At 42.2% G+C, this 15,438-nt stretch overlaps 5 protein-coding genes across 6 annotated transcripts; 2 read left to right on the top strand and 3 right to left on the bottom strand.

The window, feature by feature from the left end:
* Positions 1–2,244: 2,244 nt before the first annotated feature.
* Positions 2,245–4,740, bottom strand: LOC108107513. The gene is made up of 3 exons (XM_017215055.1): positions 4,735–4,740; positions 3,213–4,140; positions 2,245–3,164 (listed from the first exon to the last, which is right to left on the bottom strand). Exons 1-3 carry the CDS (start codon positions 4,738–4,740, stop codon positions 2,245–2,247), a joined length of 1,854 nt encoding a protein of 617 aa, XP_017070544.1.
* A 465-nt stretch (positions 4,741–5,205) lies between these two features.
* On the bottom strand, positions 5,206–6,102 carry LOC108108229 (skin secretory protein xP2). Its single transcript, XM_041817983.1, has 2 exons — positions 6,060–6,102; positions 5,206–5,999 (listed from the first exon to the last, which is right to left on the bottom strand). The coding sequence occupies exons 1-2, from the start codon at positions 6,060–6,062 to the stop codon at positions 5,238–5,240; spliced, it is 765 nt and encodes a 254-aa protein (XP_041673917.1). The 5' UTR covers positions 6,063–6,102; the 3' UTR covers positions 5,206–5,237.
* A 942-nt stretch (positions 6,103–7,044) lies between these two features.
* On the bottom strand, positions 7,045–10,725 carry LOC108107512 (pollen-specific leucine-rich repeat extensin-like protein 1). The gene is made up of 2 exons (XM_017215054.1): positions 10,652–10,725; positions 7,045–7,561 (listed from the first exon to the last, which is right to left on the bottom strand). The coding sequence occupies exons 1-2, from the start codon at positions 10,723–10,725 to the stop codon at positions 7,045–7,047; spliced, it is 591 nt and encodes a 196-aa protein (XP_017070543.1).
* Positions 10,726–11,199: 474 nt separating this feature from the next.
* LOC108107670 (extensin-3) lies at positions 11,200–12,732 on the top strand. 2 transcript variants are annotated; one of them, XM_041817968.1, is made up of 3 exons: positions 11,200–11,233; positions 11,369–12,352; positions 12,393–12,590. In XM_041817968.1, the coding sequence occupies exons 1-3, from the start codon at positions 11,231–11,233 to the stop codon at positions 12,588–12,590; spliced, it is 1,185 nt and encodes a 394-aa protein (XP_041673902.1). In that variant the 5' UTR covers positions 11,200–11,230. The 2 variants fall into 2 exon arrangements, with proteins under 2 accessions (XP_041673902.1, XP_017070747.2); XM_017215258.2 differs by having other exon boundaries at positions 11,369–12,732.
* A 1,698-nt stretch (positions 12,733–14,430) lies between these two features.
* On the top strand, positions 14,431–15,381 carry LOC108107702. The gene is made up of 2 exons (XM_017215308.2): positions 14,431–14,534; positions 15,025–15,381. Exons 1-2 carry the CDS (start codon positions 14,532–14,534, stop codon positions 15,340–15,342), a joined length of 321 nt encoding a protein of 106 aa, XP_017070797.1. The 5' UTR covers positions 14,431–14,531; the 3' UTR covers positions 15,343–15,381.
* Positions 15,382–15,438: the final 57 nt, after the last annotated feature.

Genomic DNA, 15,438 nt, shown 5'->3' with positions numbered 1-15,438 from the left:
ACAAAAATCAACGCCAAGCAACAGGGCAGCAAGAAAACAAAAAACATAAAGATCTCCGCACACTTTTAACACTCGGCTCGGGGCCAATAAATAATGGATACGCGTGGCAGCCGAAATTTGGCAAGTTCCTTTCATGTAATTCTGATTTGGATTCTAATTTTGATTCCTATTCTGATTCTCTGGGTCTGCCCGCGGCTCATCGAGTGGTTTTCTGTTTGATGGCTGATGATCGAAACTTGGAAACATGAGGCTTGAAGTGCGATTGGGCTCGAAAATGTATTTTCGGTTGTGGGCTGTCTAAAATTAATTATGTGGCTGCCAAGTGCTGAAAATTAATCATTCTGGCTCTTTTATTCTATGTTTAACGGATGACGCAAGGCGGAGTTACATGAGATCGGACTAGTGCTGATCCCAAAACCCTTTAAGCATAGCGTTCTAGCTTTAAGTTGAACATCTGTTCATCCATTAAACAAATGGATACACGGCAAGAAATTCATATACATATATGGTTTCGTTCTTGACTTCATGACTTTTGATAATAATAAATAAAACTTGTTTTATTATCGGAAATTGAATATTCATTTTAAATAAATATGCAAAGTAGATAAGTCGAAATTAAATTAAAGTGTTTGGTTTAGTTGTGCTGAACAAACAGTTTATAAATAAGCTGTATAAATTATGAATAATAATATTATTGCCTTTCATTAAAGATAATAATAAACTTAACTTTTAAATAATGTAAATGGTTCTATTAATATATTTGTTCTTTTTTTTTTGAAGAATGCGAATATTTACTGCAATCTGAAACTTCTTATTATAGGTAAGTTATTAAAAGCTAGAATGTAATATATCCTTTTGCTCAGTGCTGCTGGGAAACCATTAAATGATGGTCCAAATGCTCGAAATGTTTGATGGCAATAATTGCCAAAGAAGCGGGTGGCTTGCGGATCATTGAACTCCGCCAGCCCCACGATGAATCCACTCACTCGCTTTGCATAGTTGCCGTAGCCACAAGCCGGCGAAATTCGCACAGACATCATCCAAAATTTATTTCTGTAATCAACGGGCTTTGAATGCCCTAGCGGTCTCCGTTAATTTTATGCCGAGCTGAGCTCCTTCGTAGAGTTTGATCCGAAAGTTTGCCATAAATTATTTTAATTTAATGCTACTTGTAGCCATATTTTTTTTGGTTTGCCCTGTTGCGGGCATTTGACTCACTTAAGCGAGCTAATTTCACCAGGAGAAGTGCGCTGATTTATGAAACGAAGCTAAGAGCTTTCTATGGGCCATGTATTGGGTCAAGAGCCGACGAGATCGGCTAATCCACTCTGACCTACAGTTGGCCCAAAATAGACGCACATGCTAACAATAAACGTCTCAGATTTGATTTAGGAGTCCAGTCGCTAATATCGACATTGATTGGCGAATTTGAACATTACTAAGGCCCGCCTTAGTCTGCCAAAAATAAAACTTAAATAATCATAACAAAAAACACAAATATTGCTGTCTTACATATACGCAGACTTTTAGCCATAGGTCACAAATGCGACGGGCCAAAAACGGATCCAATGACTATGTTTTGGCCAGCTCACCTCTATGCAGTCAACTGGCCAAGATTTGCTGCCTGGTGAAACAATAGATTTTGTTTTATTTCTATTTTGATTTCAGTTGATTGGATTTGCATGAGAATCGAATCTAAATGTTGCATAAATTTATGTGGCGACAATTCGTTTTGCCTCTCTCGCTAAAAGTCTTTTAGTGCCTCTATTTCTATTGAGCTCTGAACTAGTTTTCTTTCCGCGTACCCTAATGAATAATATATACAACTTTTCCATCAAAGGTGATCGTAGCTATTCCCAGAACATAAATGCCCTAATTTATTTCCACGACTTTAGTTTATATGTTAATATATTTAGTTTACAGAAGTTCCTTTGAACCAAACAAACCTATAAAATACAGTCAATAATTATGGTAATATATTATATATAAGCAGTATGGCATATAAATTTATGTAGTCTGGTTTAAAGTTAAAGTAAAAGCTCTTTTTAAAAAGCTTAGCTCCAAAAGCCGTGTAAAATACTCGACAAACTTCAAAGCAGCTTCAAGCGGAAACGGATGTGAAAAACCACACTCCGTGCCTAAAAGTATACTTTACAAAATAAAACAACCTTTCTTTTGACTGCTCTTGTAGCAAATGCTGCTAAGTATAATATAATTTATTATATAAAAAGTTTTTTATAAAATTTAAAACTCGAAAGAATGCTTGGGCTTCTGGTAGTGATACCCATCCTCACGATAGTCGGTGTCGTATTGCGAGGCAGAAGTTCCCTGATCAGCATGGTTTCGCTTTGAGCTGCTCCTGTGGCTTCGGTGTTTCTTAGGAGCAACTACATACGAGGACTGCCGGTTACTGGCAGCAAATCCTAGGAAGCCAGATTGTGCATCATCATCCGCATCATCCTCATCAGCCAACAGAACAGATCGCTGATTGGGGTTAACTGATACCAAAGCTCGGTGATGGCCATGATGGGGATCGCTGTAGAAGTTGCCATCGATGATATTGGTGTCCTGTTGGTTTCCCAGAGCACTCGTGGGTCCCTGAAGATGGGGCTGACCAAAAACGTTGCCATTCAGGACATTGAGACCCTGGTAGTTCGATCGATTAGGAGGACGTCGGTTGTTAAGACGTGGCACTTGTCCCGCAGCCAATTGAGCTCCAATAGAGGGATCAAACTGTCCTTGATTGGGATCGAAGGCTCCCTGGCCAGCTGCCAGTTGAGCTCCTTGTGGTGCGTTCACTGGATTGGGTCTCTGATTGGAAAATCCCTGGCCAGTTCCAAGTTGAGCTCCAAGAGCAGGATCAAAAGATGCCTGTCCATTGGGTCGCTGGTTTTGAACTCCTTGGCCGGCTCCAAGTTGAGCGCCGGAAGAGGGATCAAAAGGTGCCTGAGCATTGGGTCTTTGGTTAGATACACCTTGACCTGCACCTAATTGAGCACTGCCGGAGGGATCAAAAGGACCACCGAGCTGCAAATTGGGATCATATTGGCCTTGCACAGGCCTTTGAGCTTGACCAGCACCGAAGGATGGGTTAAAAGGGGCACCTGCAGCTGCTTGGCCGCCGAAAGAAGGGTCAAATCCTTGCCCGGCTCCCAGTTGAGCTCCTCCTGCAAGTTGACCATTTCCAAGCTGGGCTCCACCAGCAAGTTGACCTGCTCCTAGTTGTCCTCCTCCAGCAGCCTGTTGATTTCCAGCTGCGTTTCCTATGGCTCCCAGCTGAGCTCCCAGCGATGGATCAACAAAGAAGTTGAGTCGGTTGCCACCTCCGTATCCTCCATAGCCGCCTGGCCGAGATGGTGGACGCTGTCCATTACCCAGAACGGCTAATTGTCCACCAGGAATGGGTTGGCTGGCAGGAAGGTTAGCTCCAGTGGGGGCCAGTGCACTAGCTGGCAGCTGAGCGCCAACGGGATCAGAGGGTCCACAGCCAGGAGACACATTTCCAGGTCCAATAAACTGGCAGTTGGGTCGGAAGCCTGGTGCCTGAGCCCCAGTTGGCGCTTGAGCAGCAGGATCCTGTGCTCCTGCGGCCGGATCTGGTCGAGTGAGAGAGTTTAACTCTGAATCCTGAGATTGCACATTGATCTGGGTGTGGGTGTGGAACACAGAGTTGGGAGCACTAGCATACAGAATCCTACTAGGACGACGCCTTCGATAAACCACTTGAGTAGCAGCTGGAGTGAACAAATCCTGATTGTAATCCGTTCGAACATGGGGCTTGCTGTGCTTGTAGTGGATGTGTTGGGTCTTCACCTCGGGCTTCTTGTCATAGTGATGGTAGTGATCCACTCGCTGCTTCTTTGGCTCCTCATGGTGGTGCTCCGTGTACTCTTTATAGTGCTTAGGCTCTTCATGATCCTCCTCCTTGTGATAAACCACCTCGCTAGTGTGCTTTTCCTTCTTGTAGTAAGGTTGCTCTGCATCCTTTTCCTCCTTAGGAGGTAGATAATGCGACTCCTCGTCTTCATCCTCGTGTTCCCGGGAGTGGTGATGCCGCTGGTGCTTGTGATGTTTCACATGAGAAACATCGGCCAGGCAGACGATAGCCAACAGGCTTAAAACCAGGACCAAGAAGAGTTTCTAAAATTGAGATAGCTTAATGAGATACCTAATCCCGACTTATCGTTGATATCTTACCATTGCTCAAGTGCCAATGATTCCAATCAGCCGTGGATGCAACTTTTATACTCTCTTCGGGTTCATTTGGGTTGCATCCCCACATCGAGCCCCCAAAAATAATACAGAAATTGAAAGCGAAACCTGTTGTTGAGCGTGAGAAATCGATTCTACGCTTTATGTGACCCATTTGTTCTTATTGAATAGCCGCCAATTTAGATTCTAATGAATATTCTAAAGCACAACGAAAGTGTCCCGTAAATTTGTCAGATCAAAGCGTTGAAATTTATTGGTCTAAGTACACTGCACACGCTAATAACATATGGGTTCTTTGATCTCACTTTTGGCTAGCTTGGCAACAAGTAATGGAAGTGAAATTCTAAATATACTCTTATATATGACTTAACTCTTAAAGAATCATTTTTATAATGAAAAATTGCTTAGTCTTAGAAGTCTTGCAAGTGAGTCCAAAGCTTAGGGGTCAAATTCAATCAGATATGCAAGCATAATTAAAGTAGTTAAACAAAATTTCTTAACTGCACTTTAAAACTAACTAACAGTCATAGTATCTATCACAAACTGCTAAAATAAAACATTTATTATTGTGTTTAAATACTTTATAAACAAAAACAATTATTATATAAACTATTTCCGTAAACTGATAAACACAAATGCATTTCCCCATTAACGGTCTTCCAACTTAACATATTCATAGAAGATGAAGTCATTTTATCTTTGGGTCAATCATTCATAAATTGCATTCCAGTGCTAATAACACAATAAATATTCATTAATAATGCTTTGCAGTTATAGCTCCTCTATTCATTTTGATAAGATTATTTATTGTTGAGAAAAATATTTGTTCTTCTTTGGCAGAGTATGTTTTCCTCATCTGTTTTTTGGCGTTTGCTTTGCAGAAACCTTTCTTGCATAATAAGCTAATTATCATATTATCTTTTTTAACATATTAATGCTTAAATAAAACTTCATGTTTTCATAATTTTTATATTCGCTTTTTATTGTCGTATTTTATTATCATAGCATCATAATCATTAGCATTCTTAAGCGCGGTGCTTGTACACACGACGACGGATGGTCTTGTACTTGTATCCCTGCTGGCTGGCGGCGGGCTGGCTGTAATCGTATCCGGAGCGGGCGGCAGAGGGAGCGGAAGCGGCAGCCTCGAAAACTGGTCCTGAGGACTCGAAGGCAGGAGCGGGAGCGGGGGCAAAGGACTGCACGGGGGCTGGTGCTGGTGCTGGGGCGGAGAAACTCTGCACAGGTGCGGATGCGGCAGCATGGTGATGAACCTGAGGAGCGGGAGCTGGAGCATGGTAGACCTGAGGAGCAGGAGCACGGTGAACCTGTGGTGCGGGTGGCACATAGGTCCTAGCTGGAGCTGGAGCAGACTCAGCGGCGTGGAAAACTGGAGCAGGAGCTGCTACTGGAGCGGGAGCAGGGGCAAAGGACTGAACGGGAGCTGGAGCAGATGCAGCGGCATGGTGGACTGGAGCTGGGGGCACATAGGTGCGCACTGGTGCGGGTGCAGAGGCAGCTTGCTGGAAAACTGGAGCTGGGGCAGCCACCGGAGCCGGGGCGGGGGCGAAAGTCTGCACAGGGGCGGAGGCAGCAGGAGCTGGCGGCACATAGGTCCTGGCTGGAGCAGGAGCAGGGGCAGCCACTGGAGCTGGGGCGGAGGCAGCGAATTGACGGGGAGCCGAGTACGACCTCACGGGAGCGGGGGCGGCCACTGGAGCATTATAGTTGTAGCCCGATTCAGCGGTCACACAGCCAACCAGAGCCAAAGTCAAGATGAAGAATTTCTGAAAGATCGAATGAAATACCATAAAATAGAATCCTCAGAACAGCTGGCAGATCCTTACCATTTTCGTAGATCTGTTTGCTTTGGGGGCAACGAATCGAATAATGTCTTAGACCAACGACTCCTGTACTTTTATAGAAGCCAGCGAATCTGCGGATTTAAACGGAAGTGCTGAGTATCATAAATCAACGAAACGTTTTTCACGTCTTAAAATTTGTTTAATTAGGCAAACAGATACCTCGACCACGGCACCAGATGGGGCTTGTTTTTATCAGTTAGGTACGCCACGGAGTTTGGATTAAAAACTCTCATTTTTTTGGCTGTCATTCGGAATATAAATATTCATAAGAATACCCATATCACAGCTTTATTTCGTCTTGGCAAAACAATTTTATCGCAAACCTGATAGTTTAGTTTCATCTCCCAAGAAGAGCTTTTTTAATTCACCCAAGCTTTTGCGATAAACATGAAATGTTTTTATGAAAAACAGTAGCAGGGTGCTATTTTTAGGTCGATCCCGAAGAAGAGGTATCACAATTAACCGGTCATAAACTAACCGAGTCAGCCGTAAGTTTCAACCATTTAAACCGAAACAAACTGCAGAAGCTAATGACTTAATGTTCCGCTAACTAGATTGATTGCCTGATTGATTAATAGCTCAGGGAAGCCTCAAGATCGCGGCTTCGTTTAAACATCTTGGAGGTCTGAAATGTTTCCTCTAGAGGTTAATGGCTTCTCGTTCCCTTTTTTGCATAATAACGTTATCTGATTTGTGTTGACGCCCTCCAATGATCTTAAAACTTAACAAACCTTTGTTTATGTCTCTGAGCTTTCTTTATTGTCTTTTTTCTCTAATTCGGGAATATGCAAATCGGATCGAGTCAGACATGCAAATAAACCAATAAAATGTATTTTTGCATTTCTTTGCCGAGATCGAGAATTAGCATTAGAATATAGTTGGCGTTGTGGGTTAAACCGCAAACCAGTTGAGTTGGTGGTTGCTCAGAAATGTTGTTTGTATTTTTTGTTTCGGTTGATGATGCATCTTACTGGGGTGGCAGATAGGTGTTACGGGGGGCGATCACCTGGGGTGGCAGATAGGTATTACGTGGAGCAGCCACCGAGATCACCTGTGGAGCAGGACGAGGAATAGACAACACTTGGGGAGCAGGACGAGAAATCACTGGAGGTGGCAGATAGGTGTTACGAGGAGGAGCCACGGAGATCACTTGGGGAGCAGGGCGATGAACGGAGACCACTTGAGGAGCTGGACGATAAGCAGGGATCACTTGAGGAGCAGGACGATGAACGGGAATCACTTGAGGCACCACCCTGGGAGCTGGTGGCAGATAGACGTTCTGCGGCTGAACTACCGGACGATGGATGACCTGGGGTTGAACCTGGACCCTCGGAACAGAGATCACCTGCTGCACCTGTGGCACTACCTGAACTTGAGGCGGCAAATAGGTCCTGGACAGGGAAGTGGCACCAACCACTCCCAGCAGACCCACAGCAAAAGCCACAATGATTACACGCTGCCGGGAGAAAAACTTTCCATTAATCCTGATTTCGCAATTATTAAAAACAAATCCGATCGGAACCCACCATGTTGATCACGCAAAGTCGAACAATTAAACTGTTTTTTGCGAGCAGAACATTTGGTATTTATAAGACATTTTGGGAAGAACCCAATTTATATATAGTATATCTATATAATAATATTTTGTTTGGTTAACGTTTGAGTGTATGGATGTTGTTTTATTAGATTGCAGTTATTTTGGTGAAATGCGGTTACGATTGCGACCCATAAATAAAAATCAGAAGCCCAGACTGTGATTCCAAGTCTGCAATAAAACAATTACTCTGAACATTATGAGTTAGAATTCTTCAAATTGAAAGTAGTTCGTCAAGTCCATTAAAAGCAATCTGGGTAGATGCTTTCACTTTTTATTTGGGATTATGAGCTAACAAATAAGTAGCTGTAAGAGTTTGATTTTGTTGGAGTTCGACTTAGGAATACTCTTTGTAATGTAGAAGAAATTAAAAGAAATAAATAAAGTTAAATTTTAATATAAATATTTTTAAAAACCTTAAATCTAAAATAAAACTCTTATACATTTATATGTACAATCTAAGCTAAACGTTATATAAAAGTCTATATGACCTTCTTTTGTAGTGTACACTTAAATGAAATTTATTGCCTCAATTTTGATTATACGACACAATACAAACCTTTCTGGTTAAACAATAATAAAACGGGTTAGCAGGGGAGCTATCTTTGGAGCATCTTAAAGATGTAACATGTTCACGGACATTTTCTGGAGAAGTTGGAGGAAAAGTCTTAGAAAATAAATCATTCTGATGGTAAGGAAAAAAATATGTTTTTTGACATTGAAAAAGTATATCATTTTAGTACGTCAGATAAAAAAATTCAGCATAGATTTTTTTAAATATTTATTTTTTAAATATTTATTTTTTAAATATTTATTTTTTAAATATTTAATGTGTTTATTTATTTCGTTTAGTGATCTGCTACTTCATAGTGATCGGGGATACCGCAAAACCGTGATCTGCTGCGTATTGGGACGTAACAGACTTAGCAGAGACACGAACCACAAATGTTAACCACAACGGCTGGTTCAAAGACGCTGTTAAATTATACTTCGAATTTATGTGCTCGTAATGCAGATTTATACAGCCAGAAAGAAATTTTGTTGTATTTTTAATGAACTTTAGCTTTTTGTTTCTGTTGTTGGTTGTTGGCTTCGCGGTTTCGTTTTGTTCGTGCTAAAAGTTGCCAAACATCCAGTAAATATTGGCCTGTAGTTAGTCGGTTGTGTTAACGCGGCTTCCGTTGCTTGCCGGCTAATTGATTCCCCACATTATCTCGCCCCCCTTGAAGATTAATGTTTGGCATTAGGAGGTGGTGGCTTATGCTAGGATTGATAAACAGTTTTCAAAATTATTTGCATCCATCGGTTGGAATTTCGTTTCGGTTTCGGATTCGGTTCTGTCTGGTGTTGAGTGGGGGAACTCACATATAGGTATGAATAGAACAAACTTGTTCTTAATTATGCCTAATACCTAATGTGAAATTTATAAACACTAGATTCTATAGCATTCACCAAACTAATTGAACCGGTTTCAGGATATATTCTGCCATTCTGCAATTTCCGATCCCCTTCATCCGAATTAAAAACCAAAAATGAATACGACGCACGCGTGTTTAGCAGTGCACATATTTGGCTATTTCAACAAAACGCTAAGCAAATACATTGTGTAGAATACACATTTGCGATGATATATACGGTCTTCTATATATATATATATATATATATAGATTTTAATGCAGATTTGAAACTCGTTTACCGTTGTATGGCATTTACCCAGCATTCATCTAATTAAACCGCAGGCAGAAACGTTGTTTTGATTTCGGATGAAGTAATCAGAGCTAATTTTTAATATTAGCGGGTAGATGATGGCCTGAGAACTCATTTAAATGCCGGAAACTTTGATCCGATCGGGTCAAAACTAGCACATCAAAATTCCGACAAATTGGCTGAGTCGCTAACAGCCATCTCGAATTACCTATGACTATGGCATATCGATTAGCAATCATTTGATTGACGACATAGTTCAAGTTATGACGTAGGCAGCTTGACTAACTCTGACTTTCAAACCAGATTTCATAGATGCCAACAGATCTGCCCTATAGATTGCGCAACACAACTTCTAAATGGAAATAAAGCTAAAAACCCCCGAAATTCTAAAAATAGTACAGCATAGAATTATTGATTGCGCCGGTCAACGATCGACCTAGCCATGCTCGGTGGGAATTCTTGGAATTCAGCCATCTTTAACGTCATAACCAAAGAGGATAATAATATGTTTGAATCAAGAAGCAATTAACGCAACAATCTGAAGTGAAAGATTTGTGTGCGATTATGGCTGCAAAAATAAACTGATTTAATTAAAATTCAAATCGATTGTATAACAATCGAGTTTGAGCGAAGGAATTTAAATGACCAACATTAAAAATCAGTTTAGAGTGCAACTTTTGGTTTGCGTAAATCGATTTTTCAATTGGCTCGGCGAAAGAACAGGAATATGGAACAGTGGGTTAAATTGGGATTGTGGCTGTCCTTGCAACGATCCAAGGCAAAGGTTAAATCGAGGAGGTAACTGCATCGGGAACCGGTTCTCATCAGATGACTGATCCTCATCTGCGGTTGATTCATACACCTGGATGACGTTGCGTGAAGGTCGCCCTTCGAGAGTGTGAATAATTGCAAAGCTTGAGGGGGGGAAATAATTTGGAGTCTTAAGCCACAAGCGGAACTTTGGAGAATTTATGCAAATCCGCGAATGCTCTCATAAATAAAACATTCCAATACGGTTTTATTATAGAACTTAATAGATACGAAATTAATTTATGCTTTTCGTCGCGCTAACCAGCCCGAAACGTGGCTCTAAACTAGATTTATGTGGGGGATCATTTAAAGAGTGCCATTGTCTATGTCTCGGAGTGCGAAGCGACTCCATCATCGCGATAGGCCCAACGACAAATTGGCTGTCATAAGGTGGAGCCACCCTGCTGGTTATCGATGGCAACTAGCTAAATATTTGCAGATTATCGAGCATGAAATTGCGCACCCATGCGGGACCTTCATTCCCCAAAAATCTCTGGCTCTTTGTCTTTCCGATCTCTCCACTTTCCGATCGTCCATATTTCACCGGTTTTTCTTGAATTCAAATTAAACTCTTTTCAAACAGCTCACGAATGGCAGCCCGTGCTTTTAAGTTATCATATGTATTAAAGTTGTCTTTTTGCTTTCTTCAGGTTATGATTTTTATTTGATTCGAGCTCATTTACGTGGATTCTATTCGGTTCTACTTTTTTTTTTTTTTCTTTGTCGTTAGCCCGGCCAAAATCTAAATTTGTCGCCAAAAATATAAAATTTCGAATATGACGGAGAACGAGATAGACCGTAAGTTTATGGGTGTCGTTCTGAGGGAGCTGCGTGGCCGACGGCTGAAGCAGAGACGTCAGCAGCAGCCGGTTAACCAACCCAAGCAGGTTCTGTTTAGTTTTCGGGGCTCCGACGAGAAGCTTCTGCCGTGAAATCTCTTTGGCTCATCCTAAGGCTCGCAGAACTATAAATAATGTAGACTCGGCCAGAAAAGGCACAGTCACAACTCTACCTTCGTGGTGTTGAATTGGTTCTGAGCAAAATGGTAAGATCGCAATCGGTAGATCGAGGATCATAACGCTGCACTCGGTGGTGGATACGAATACCGTGCTGGCAGACCGTGGAATACCTAAGGAATACCTACATCGCTGATCTCACCGCTCTGTGTTCTTCTTCCCAGAAATTCCTGATCGCATTCGCCCTGGTGGCCGTCGCCAGTGCAGATGTCTCCCATCTGTTCTCGCACAGCAACAACCTGCAGGATGATGGCTACCACTACGCCCCACCCCGCGCTCCCGTCGTCATCGATGTGCCCTACGTGCCACATGAGTCTGCCCCAGTAGTGGTCTACGAGGCCCCCAAGCCCAAGCCCACTCCCGCCCGTCCCGTCTACACCGCTCCTCCAGCTGGTGTCCTGAAGGACGATGGCTACCACTACGGCCAGCCCTCTGTAAAATTCGAGGTCGCCGCTCCTCCACCAAAGGTTGAGTACCTGCCTCCTCCCCCAACCAAGAAGGTGTACGTTGCTCCCCCGGTGTACGTGCCACCTCCAACCAAGAAGGTCGTCTACACCCCACCCCCACCACCACCACCACCGAAGAAGGTCGTCGTCTACACCCCACCCCCACCACCACCACCAGTGTACGTGCCTCCCCCAACCAAGAAGGTCGTCGTCTACACTCCACCCCCACCACCACCACCGAAGAAGGTTGTCTACACCCCACCCCCAACTGGAATCCTGAAGGACGACGGATACCACTACGGCCAGCCCTCTGTGAAATTCGAGGTTTCCGCTCCTCCCCCAAAGGTTGAGTACCTGCCTCCCCCACCAACCAAGAAGGTCGTCTACACTCCACCCCCACCACCACCACCAACCAAGAAGGTCGTCGTCTACACCCCACCCCCACCACCACCACCAGTGTACGTCCCACCTCCAACCAAGAAGGTCGTCTACACCCCACCCCCACCACCACCACCGAAGAAGGTCGTCTACACCCCTCCCCCAACTGGAATCTTGAAGGACGACGGTTACCACTACGGTCAGCCCTCCGTGAAGTTCGAGGTGTCGGCTCCTCCCCCACCAAAGGTTGAATACCTGCCTCCCCCACCAACCAAGAAGGTGTACGTTGCTCCCCCAGTCTACGTGCCACCTCCAACCAAGAAGGTCGTCTACACCCCACCCCCCACCACCACCACCGAAGAAGGTTGTCGTCTACACCCCACCCCCACCACCACCACCAGTGTACGTGCCTCCCCCAACCAAGAAGGTCGTCGTCTACACCCCACCCCCACCACCACCACCGACCAAGAAGGTTTACGTGGCCCCCAAGGTCGAGTACCTGCCTCCCGTCCAGAAGGGATACAGCTACCCCAACGACCCCCAGCCCGCGTTCAACTTCTAGGCTCTCGAAGCTAATTGTAAATACACAGATTAAGTATTAGCCATATTTGAGAACGAATTGTGAATGAGTGGTCTGGTCTTTCGCAGGAAAGCCGAATCCACTTGAAATAACCGTGAAAATAAAAGTCTTTCGATTTTAAAAACTGCCTTTGAATTATTAAAATGTATGCATATTTACATCTGACTTCTAACGAAGAACCTTTTAGAGACGAAAACTGAAGTGCTGTCGGGGCATTTTTGCTAAACATTTTAATTGGATTTAAAATAAAAACTCGTTTGGTTTTAACTCCTAATGCTAATTTGATTAGCTAATCAGAACCAGGTGAAAGAAGTGCGAATAGAATGCTAATCTGTTCTTTTTAGCATGGATATAAAAATGATCGCAAACAATAATGCTTATATAATATATTTTTAGAAGAATTTATTATGAATTTTTAATTTTCTTTTTAATTTATGATGAATTTTTAATATTTTTCCACAAAACTTTAATTTAAACTTTAATTTAAATTTAAACAAAACAGATAATCAGACTTTCAACTTTCGACTTAAAATGTTGTAGGTCTTATATTTTTTTCAGGTATCGGTAAAGTGTTATTTATCATTAAAGCTTTGATATTTTTTAAGGCTACGTCAAAGCTTAAACATTTGTCTTTATTTTGTAAGATGCCTTTTAATATGTTTTATGTTTTACTGGCTCCTATTGAATCCTAAAAGTATGCAGTGTTAATCATCATACCAAGCTAACAGAGATGTTAAATGTTAAATTGTTGCTTTGGAAAATTCTAAAAAGGAAGCTTAGACTTTATTCTTAGTTCAATGACACAGAATGTTTAATACATCACCAAAGTCAAACAATTCATAATTTGCTTTAATTCTTTAATACCATAACAATACAATGAGATTATGCAAATCGAAATTCCTTTTTAACAAAGAATCTTAACTGACTAAGAAATATGCGTTATTAATCAGCATTAGGTTTTAAAATACTACCGTATTCCCACCAATAAATTAAAGTTCTCTAAAATCCGGAATATAATCTGGTTAACGTTTATTCCAGTTCTAAAAATTCAATTGTTTTCCGAATCGCCTTTGTTTCGCTTTCTTTGGTTAATGAATCAGTGGGTGTGTCTCCATTCAGATCCCGTTGGCACTTCACAGCAGGTGTAATTTCCGCGAAGACATAAACCAACCTAATCAATGGCCGACTGACCAGTGCAATCAATCTTCCAATGTCCACCGAACGGCGATGCATACTATAATCAAAATGTCACGTTGGCATGGATAAATTGTTCGATCGGCGGCAGTTTTGCAGCCGTAAAAAAACCAATGAAACGGAAACGTGTTGAAGCGTCGCTTTAATGCGGCTTATATGCTCAAAGCAACGGGCAGGGCTGCATAATTGAATGACTATCGGAGCCACTAAGATCACGTGGCTGTGGGCAAACACTACTGATCCGTCAGAATCATTAATTCGAATACAAATCGACAAACAAATGCGCCTGAGACAAAAGCGACGCACTGACACTTGACCCCACAAAACAAGTCTTAGCCTTGGCAATGGCGATGTGGATGTGGCTATGTGGATGATGCCGTTGTGGTTGGAGATGGAGATGTTGTAGCATTTCGAGTGGAGTGCCTGATCGGCAGCAGTAGCTCCACCACCACCATTTGGCCCAAGACATCGATTCGTTTGTTTGTTTATCTAGGGCCGTTCACTGTTTCGGCTTATGTTTTTTTGGCTTCAGCACAGTCATCACGATCGGCTTGGCGCAATTAATAAAATGAGGCAAATGTGGCGAACATATAGAAGTATAAATAGTTTGGGCCCGATCGCCGGCGCCTGCATTCGCTTGAGTAACGTTCCGCTGGCAGCGACAACTATTACGGCATTCTCAAAGGTTCCCCCACCAAGAAAACCCCGGCCAAAGATCATCGAAACATCATGGTAAGCGATTGTCTTCAGTAGCTTGCCACCGGCACTCATATGGATAATAATACCACCCAAACTGATGTTCATTCAGATGCTGTTCGATTCGAAATTACTGCAATTTTTGAAGGAATTAATAAAAAGAATACAAAAAGAAACGTGTTTCCTACTTGATATTAGCTCAGCATAATTGCTCATCAAATTCGCACAAGTCTTTGTTGGATGAATTAATCATTTCGAAAATATCTTATTAATAATTCTATCAAATCAGGTTGTTTTTATTTGGAATGATATTGAATGCATCATCAGAAAATTTGCATAATTCGCATTGAGCATTTAGCAATTTATTGATACTACTTAGGTTTAGGAAATCTTGTTTTTTATAAATAGAACTGAAAAATCAATATATAGATCATTAAGAGTATACGTCATACTTTATGGATTTTTGATTAAGTTATTTCGAAAGTGAAAAAAATATTACAAAATGTATTTCCAATTTTCATTTCAGCGCCTATTGATAATCAGTGTTTTCCTTCTGGCAATTTGTCTTGGCGCCCGAGCAGATGTTTCCCAATTGGTGAGATCTGGTAATGGATTTTTATACGACGTGCCCAAGGTCACGGAACTGGAACTGGAGGTCAACAACGAGTTTCCCACTGGCGAGGAGTTTCCCCAAGATGCCATTCCCGTGGCTCCTTCCGATGCAGAACTTGGCCAGGCTGAAGATCATGAAGAACCAGTGGTGACAGCAGCATCTAGACCTGCTTCATTCAAGAAAATCCACGGATACAAATACAAGGTGCCCAGCCGGCGCTTCAAGAGCTAAATAACCGCCTTAGTAATTTGAATTTGTACCAAAGTTTCGTAAAGATAATAAAAACATAAAATCAAAATCAGATCTAGTTGTGTTCCTTTCACAATT

Source organism: Drosophila eugracilis, unplaced genomic scaffold (genome assembly GCF_018153835.1).
Source record: "Drosophila eugracilis isolate 14026-0451.02 unplaced genomic scaffold, ASM1815383v1 contig_2088, whole genome shotgun sequence".
NCBI lineage: Eukaryota > Metazoa > Arthropoda > Insecta > Diptera > Drosophilidae > Drosophila > Drosophila eugracilis.
This window is presented reverse-complemented; position numbering and strand designations above follow the sequence as displayed.

Bases quoted from the DNA above. Each gene is read 5' to 3' on its own strand.
- LOC108107513 (XM_017215055.1), bottom strand. The intron at 3,165-3,212 runs GTCAACTTGCTG...AACTTGCAGGAG, and splicing joins AGGAGGACAACTAGGAGCAG to GAGCTCAACTGGGAGCCGGG.
- LOC108107512 (XM_017215054.1), bottom strand. From the start codon at position 10,725: ATGGACGATCGGAAAGTGGAGAGATCGGAAAGACAAAGAGCCAGAGAT. The intron at 7,562-10,651 runs GTGCGCAATTTC...TTGCGAAATCAG, and splicing joins GGAATGAAGGTCCCGCATGG to GATTAATGGAAAGTTTTTCT.